This window comes from Tasmannia lanceolata, unplaced genomic scaffold (assembly GCF_043159265.1).
Source record: "Tasmannia lanceolata isolate RefF3 unplaced genomic scaffold, GAP_Taslan_0.1 ptg000006l, whole genome shotgun sequence".
NCBI lineage: Eukaryota > Viridiplantae > Streptophyta > Magnoliopsida > Canellales > Winteraceae > Tasmannia > Tasmannia lanceolata.
In genome coordinates this window covers 22,417,481-22,424,560 of record NW_027518683.1, presented here as the reverse complement: position 1 = coordinate 22,424,560, position 7,080 = coordinate 22,417,481, and the positions used below count along the sequence as shown (strand labels likewise).

The 7,080-nt window shown below is 38.8% G+C and overlaps 2 protein-coding genes across 2 annotated transcripts; both read right to left on the bottom strand.

Annotated features, from left to right (window-relative positions):
• Positions 1 to 1,003: 1,003 nt before the first annotated feature.
• LOC143878844 (DNA polymerase eta-like) lies at positions 1,004 to 2,979 on the bottom strand. The gene is made up of 4 exons (XM_077381063.1): positions 2,877 to 2,979; positions 1,673 to 1,793; positions 1,473 to 1,584; positions 1,004 to 1,357 (listed from the first exon to the last, which is right to left on the bottom strand). The coding sequence occupies exons 1-4, from the start codon at positions 2,977 to 2,979 to the stop codon at positions 1,136 to 1,138; spliced, it is 558 nt and encodes a 185-aa protein (XP_077237178.1). The 3' UTR covers positions 1,004 to 1,135.
• Positions 2,980 to 3,848: 869 nt separating this feature from the next.
• Positions 3,849 to 5,939, bottom strand: LOC143878843 (uncharacterized). Its single transcript, XM_077381062.1, has 2 exons — positions 5,911 to 5,939; positions 3,849 to 5,802 (listed from the first exon to the last, which is right to left on the bottom strand). Exons 1-2 carry the CDS (start codon positions 5,937 to 5,939, stop codon positions 3,849 to 3,851), a joined length of 1,983 nt encoding a protein of 660 aa, XP_077237177.1.
• Positions 5,940 to 7,080: the final 1,141 nt, after the last annotated feature.

The following is a 7,080-nucleotide window of genomic DNA, read 5'->3' as shown; positions in this document are numbered from 1 at the left end:
ATAGGTTGCTTCCTGAACATTTTTAGAATAAAAATGGAAGGGATAACATGACTCCTCTAACTTTATATCAAAATACTTCAGGGGTTCCATAACTCGAAATATAGCATTAAACTGGATATGATAATGCTGATTAAAGTTATCCCCCACCAACATGTTTTGTCCTCCTAGAGCTATTAAAAACTAGATGACAAAACAAATATGCATGTAGGGAGCTGCTATCCCACCCTGAAGGAGTGAATGGCTCATCACCCACATTTGGCAAAATCTCTATTTCACCCTGTAAATAATTATGCATGTGAGATTTTGCAATTCATATTTCATTAATAAACTATAATTAATCTAAAGGAGCTCTGGTTCCCAGTATGTATCTGTTTATAGGAAAGATCTTCTTCTTCTTCTTCTTCTTCTTCTTCTTCTTTGAATGGTAATGTTTTTCTTCTTCTCAGAAAACGTGATTATATCATGTACTTTTCCATTCTATGTCTCAATGTTATCAAAAAGAGCTATTTACAATTACCTTTCCTCTTCATCTCACATTTCTATTCCAAATCTTGAAGGGAGCTCACCATTTAGGTTCCATTTTTATTTTGTTATTTTTCCCAAAATGGCCGCTATATTTTGTGTTGTCTCGAATTTCACTCCATTTCAGCCAAAAATTAATCTTTGGAAGTTTTGCTTATATCCCTCATTTGCAAGGCATATCCCCATCAGTCATCAAAATAGTAAATGACAAAAGTTCATGAAAAATATTTCCAAAAACTCCCCAAGTGCTACATCAAACTTCTTTTGATTAATTAAAACACTCTTTATGCAATTCTTAAATCATGTTCTTTTTCCTAAATTTTTCATAGTCTTTAGGTTTATCACATTAAAAGCAATTTGAAGTTTTCATGAGAATATAAAAACAAAAGTTTTGGGCGAAGAACTTCGTGCTTTTGGATTTACTAAAAGGGCATATTGTCAAAAGGAAGTTTAATACATAATGTATGTTATGGAGAGATCAAGCGAAGTAGAAACTTAGAAAGGACTAAAATTCAATAGGAAAATCCGTACTTTAACCCTGCACACTCACACTCATATCTAACTCAGGGAGTTACTGAAGATGAGTCATAAGAGCTCACCACTGGAGGGTGAGTTAGCAACTCCCATATGTACAGACAGAAAAAAAAAACAGAAACATATCACTTGCCTCATTAAGCCCAAGAATATGTGACTTGAGAGTCTCTTCGTCAATCATTTCCAAGATCTCTGGAGGATTTTCAGATAGCATAGATTCAGCTGCATCAGTAAGGTCGAGATAAACTTCATCAATTGATGCCCTCTCACACCGCCCTTTGCTTGCAAGCACAGAGACTACCTGCAAGTTTAAAGTCCATCACAAAAGTCGATCAGAATAAACACATAACATGCCTCATAATCAGGGGAAAAGGTGATTCCAAATCATTGAGGCATGTCATTTGCACGCAACAAACCTCTGAACCTGCATGATGATATAAACTTAAGTCAGCTTTGCCACAGGCCACCGGAACCTTAATCAATTGGATATTTGGGCAAACTTTTTTGGCCTCATCTCCTCGCATTGAGCTGAAAAATAGATATTAGCTCATAAGATATTCATAAAATTGATACCAAAGAAACAATACATGGATTACAATGAGAATATTCTACTAACCGCTTCACACCATACTTGCGAGCTTCATAACTAACAGCAATCAGGCCACCACCTTTCCAGGAATTATATTGTACAACAGCAGATGGTAAACCTCTTAAATCTGGCTGTTTCCTTTGCTCCACTACAAGAACAGAACACAAGAAAAGTAGGTTAGACCAAATGTGGCAGATAATTCTTGACCATCACCCGCAAAGTGGAGAAATTTAAAATGAAATGCCAAAATGTTCTTGAATAACTTCCATCTGTAAAGAGCACCCCTAAGATTTACTAATAATGATACCTACATTTAATTTGGAATATAAATTCATGAAACATATGTGAGAGTTAAGATCAAACTACAACCTCTCCATCTAAACATGATAAAAAAGACGTATAAATTACTTTTATTTTTCTTTCAAGCGGAATATTGAATTACCTTGTTTTCTTATCAAGGGACAACATATTTAAAAAAAAAAAAAAAGGAAGATGTTACGTGTCTAATTGGACATAACACAAATAAAAAAAATAGAAAAAGCGGGGGAAAAGGTTGATTCAAGGCAACTGGACCTCCTAATGGTTCAATTGGAGAGGAACCATGACTCTGTTGAACAAAGTTTCTTTCTTGGTTGCAAACTTCTCTACATTTCTATTGTTTATTTTTATCTTTTTTTGAAAGGTAAAAGTTTATTACTCCAAAAAGAAAAGATTTTACAATCACATAGGGGACAAACTGTCCCACACAAAGACCCCAAAAAACCCATCAGAAATCCTTAACCGCGTATGGTAGAACCAGCGGTTTACAACTAACGCACTTAATACATTTCCATTGTAATACAACTATTTAAATACATGAATAGAGGTAGTTACACATTATCAATCAATTTGCCCACTTAAAAGACTTATCATCAACAATTAACACCCACTACCCTAAAACACACAAGCTATAACCAATAACTACAGTACAACTACCCCCATAAAAAAGATGGCACATGGCGGTTTTGCGTCGACTATAGGGCTCTCAATGCTATCACAGTAAAGGACCATTTCCCTATTCCCACGGTGGATGAACTTTTGGATGAGCTAAATGGTGCCCAGTTCTTCTCAAAATTGGACCTACGCTCCGGCTACCATCAAATTCGAATTAGACCCGAGGATATACACAAAACAGCTTTCCGCACCCACGATGGACAGGTTTGCCAACAGATAAAGTCCTTGAATACTTCACCTGCTGGGTTACTGCAGCCCCTCCCCATTCTAGAGCAGGTGTGGGAGGATATTGCTATGGATTTTATCACAGGGCTTCCAAATTCCTTTGGCAAAACTGCCATTATGGTAGTCATCGATAGGTTAACCAAATATGTTCACTTCTCCGCCTTGCCTAGCAACTTCACGAGCCATAAGGTTGCTGAAATTTTCGCTTCTGAAATTACCAAACTCCATGGGATTCCCCGTACTATCGTGAGTGATAGAGACCCACTCTTTGTTAGTAATTTTTGGAAAGAGTTGTTCATGCTTCAGGGCACCACACTTGCAATGAGCAGTGCATATCACCCCCAAACGGACGGGCAATCTGAAGTGCTCAACCGGTGTCTAGAAATGTACTTGCGAAGCTTTCTGCTCGATGAACCCAAACAGTGGGTCAAGTATTTGCATTGGTCTAAGTATTGGTACAATACTCCCTTCCACACTGCAGCGGGTATGACTCCCTTCCAAGCCTTGTATGGAAGGCCACCTCCTACTCTTTCCAGGTACATTCCTGGCTCTTCTCTGAACGAGGCTGTTGATCAAGACCTATACACCAGGGATGACATTTTACAAAAGATTAAAGCCAATCTCACTCAGGCACAAACACGAATGAAAAATCAAGCGGATAAAAATCATGTTGATAAGCAATTTGAACCAGGTGATTGGGTCTTTGTTAAGCTTCAGCCTTATCACCAGCAATCAGTGGCTTTACGAACCCATCAAAAGCTCGGACGGTGATTTTTTGGCCCCTTCAAGGTGTTAGAAAGGATTGGTAACATTGCCTATAAGCTTGAAGTACCTCCAGCAGCTCGCATTCACTCTGTATTCCATGTTTCAACTCTCAAAAAGTGTGTGGGGAACCCTGCCAACCAGACAATTCCATTACCCCTCATGACTTCTGACGGCACACCCTATCTATGTGAGGGCCCATCAAATGAATGCTTCGGATCACTCAAACAATGTTGCAAAGAACTTCTTTCTTCTTTAGAGACATTGTGAAACATGCTGGGGGCAAGTATATTTTGTTCCTTTCATTATTCATCGGGTGAAGTGTTCTTCTTAGTTTCATTTCTTGCAACTCTAGCTGCGCTTTTACAGTGTCCTTTGTTTTTCCTTCAATATTCAGTAATGTCCCAATTACACTGTCACATACATTCTTCTCAATATGCATCACATCTAGGTTGTGGCGCAGTAGGAGTGTTTCCCAGTACGGCAGACTGAAAAATATACTTTTCTTCTTCCAATTGTGTTCCTTGGGATGCTTCTCTTTTTTCTTAGATGCAGAATTAGAACTTCCTTGGTCCAATGTATTCTCCTCAGTTCCACTTTTTTTTCGACGGGTGCTTTTCTTCTTCGGATCGGTATCTTTCTTTTTGCCAAATGTTGTGTTAATACTTTGTAATTGATGCAATACATGTGTCCCTGACAGAGGAATCAGAGCTGACCTCTTTTCTACAGTGCCATCAAAAGCAAACTTTTCAAACCCAAATTTGTGGTTCTCCTCAAAGAAACGCCGGTGGCCCATGTAACAAAATTTTCTTTCATACTTCAAATGAAGAGAACAGGTGTCCTTACTGCAAGAAGGACATGCAAGTTTTCCTTTGGTGCTCCATCCCGATAAGTTAGCATATGCAGGAAAGTCACTAATCGTCCACAAAAGTGCTGCATGCATTTGAAAATTCTCTTTCTTCGATGCATCATAGGTCTGCAAACCTGTCTCCCATAGTTCCTTCAACTCTTCAACCAAGGGTTGTAAGTAGACATCAATATCATTTCCGGGACTAGATGGACCGGGAATTAGCAAAGACATCATTATATATGGTTGCTTCATGCACATCCATGGTGGCAAGTTATATGGAATGAGCACAACGGGCCATGTGCTGTGAGCAATACTCATCGTCCTAAATGGATTGAATCCGTCGCTTGCTGACCCAAGTCTAACATTGCGAGGCTCTGGGGAAAACCACTGATGAATGTAGTCAAAAGTTTGCCATGCCATAGAGTCTGCAGGATGCCTTAATATATCATCTTTCGTACGGTTGTCATTATGCCAAGTCATGAAAGAAGCCGTTTTAGTTGACATATATAGCCTTTGCAATCTCGACTTCAAAGGGAAATGACGCAGAATCTTTGCAGGAACTTTTGGGTCTCTTGAGGATGAATGAGTTCCATGATCTTCCAAATGCCCTTCAGTTGTTTTCCACCTTGAAGCCCCACATATGCGGCACGTCTCCTCGTTGGAGGCTTCCTTCCAGAATAGCATACAGTCATTAGGGCATGCATCGATTTTATCATAATGGAGGCCCAAATCCTTAACAGTCTTCTTCGTTTCATGAAAGGAGTTCGGCAATACAGCACCCTCAGGAAGTGCCTCTTTCAACAATTCAAGCAACATAGTGAATGATTTGTTGCTCCACCCATTGAGACACTTTATGTGAAACAACCGAACCACGAAAGACAATTTTGTGGACTTGCTTCCTGGGTATAATTCGTGTTCGGCATCTTGTAATAATTTGAAAAACTTCTTCGCATCAGCATCGGGTTTGTCCGTACTTGCATCTGTTGAGTCATCCTCCTCACCTGCCGGCCCATTGTCATCATCATGGCTCGTCCTTGGGTATATATCATGTAACACTTCATGCATTTCATCTTGTATAATCGGATCATCAGGCACTCGATGAGCATTAGGATTCATAGCACGAGACGGCCCTTCCCCATGATAAATCCATCTAGTGTAGCCCATGAGCATCCCATTCCATAGCAAATGCTCCATGGCCTCTTCTTTATCAGCCCTTCTAACGTTGCCACATTTCGTACACGAGTAGAATATCTTTCCTTCATGAGCTTCATGAGCAAATGCAAAGTTAAGAAACTGAATTACTCCTTCCTCGTACGCCGGATCATTCCTATTTTATCCAAAGTGCAGAAATAGAGTAGACATCTTAGCTACATTTGGAAAAGATAAACGCCTAACTAATCAAACCTTGGAGCCATTAAAAAAAACCTAGTCATACCTTGGAAGTTGAATCCAACTTTTATCCATGACTATTGTGATTCTCTACGCAACAAAATGGTAACGATTGATCAATCCTATGATCTCAAACCATGAACATCAATGTTATTACATGCAACTAAGGATAAAAACACATGAGTAAAGAATAAACACCTCAATAATATGATCCAGAGCCCACTACCCAAGTATCCATTATAACTCAAGTTGCGACTAGAATACAATGAAGAATAAGAGCCACAGCTAACCTGTAAATTAAGTAGAATAAATAAATAAACTGCAAATCAAGGAGGAATACTGAAATAATAAGATAGACACAAACTCACATAACTCTTTTTTAATCATAAGAAACATCCATGGTCCAAGACAAATGCAAGGATTTTTTGCACTATCTGGTGGTTCTGATATGAACCACATGCTGCACTATAGGCAAACATATACTCCAAAAATTTTATACAATGATACAATGCAAATTTCAAAGAGAATACATACCATGGGCAAGCATACATACATCAAGTTCAAAGTTTAGGTAAGACAGAAAAACAAAAGAGATGCAACAAAAGAGATACATACATGGGGAAGAGCTTGTTACACCACCCAACAGCTCCTTTATCCTTTTATTTATTCCCTGTTTCAGCCCTAACATCTTCAATTAGCCACCCAAACAGCCCCTTGTTCAGCCACATCCTAGTTGTTCATCTAATAGCATCTAATCCAACCCTTCCCTCCCATATTATCTACTGTTTGATTATACAAACCAGCCACAACTTAGACATTGAGAATAGCTAACATCCAACCCTATTTGCAGCACTCTCAACAGCCACAAAACTCCCTTAGTTTAGTTGCAACCCTTAGCCACATTATTTCGGCCATAGATTCCCAATCCTTATTTTCCTGTATCAGTCCACAACCATTTTACTTAAAAAAAAGAAATATATATTTTCTTTAATTTTTGCTTCCGCTACTCTATCCGCGTATTTGAAATCCAAGCTTTTGCTATACGCCCCAGCGTTAACAGCTTGCCCAACACACACACATCTCTAGATGCCCCTTCCTATTAGGTAAGCACCTCAAAGAACATGGATAAATTGAAAATCCTTGTCAAAGCGTAAGAACGAAAACCCTAGAAATGAAAAGAAAATAATGAAGAAAATACTACCGTATGAAAAAATGG

What these genes read in the sequence shown, in the direction of transcription:
- LOC143878844 (XM_077381063.1), bottom strand. Translation starts at nt 2,979, where the DNA reads ATGGCAGTTTTGCCAAAGGAATTTGGAAGCCCTGTGATAAAATCCATA. An exon ending in CGCAAGTATGGTGTGAAGCG is followed by an intron (nt 1,585 to 1,672) that starts GTTAGTAGAATA and finishes TCTATTTTTCAG; the next exon opens with CTCAATGCGAGGAGATGAGG. An exon ending in ATCATCATGCAGGTTCAGAG is followed by an intron (nt 1,358 to 1,472) that starts GTTTGTTGCGTG and finishes TTAAACTTGCAG; the next exon opens with GTAGTCTCTGTGCTTGCAAG.
- LOC143878843 (XM_077381062.1), bottom strand. Translation starts at nt 5,939, where the DNA reads ATGGATAAAAGTTGGATTCAACTTCCAAG. An exon ending in AGTTGGATTCAACTTCCAAG is followed by an intron (nt 5,803 to 5,910) that starts GTATGACTAGGT and finishes TGGATAAAATAG; the next exon opens with GAATGATCCGGCGTACGAGG.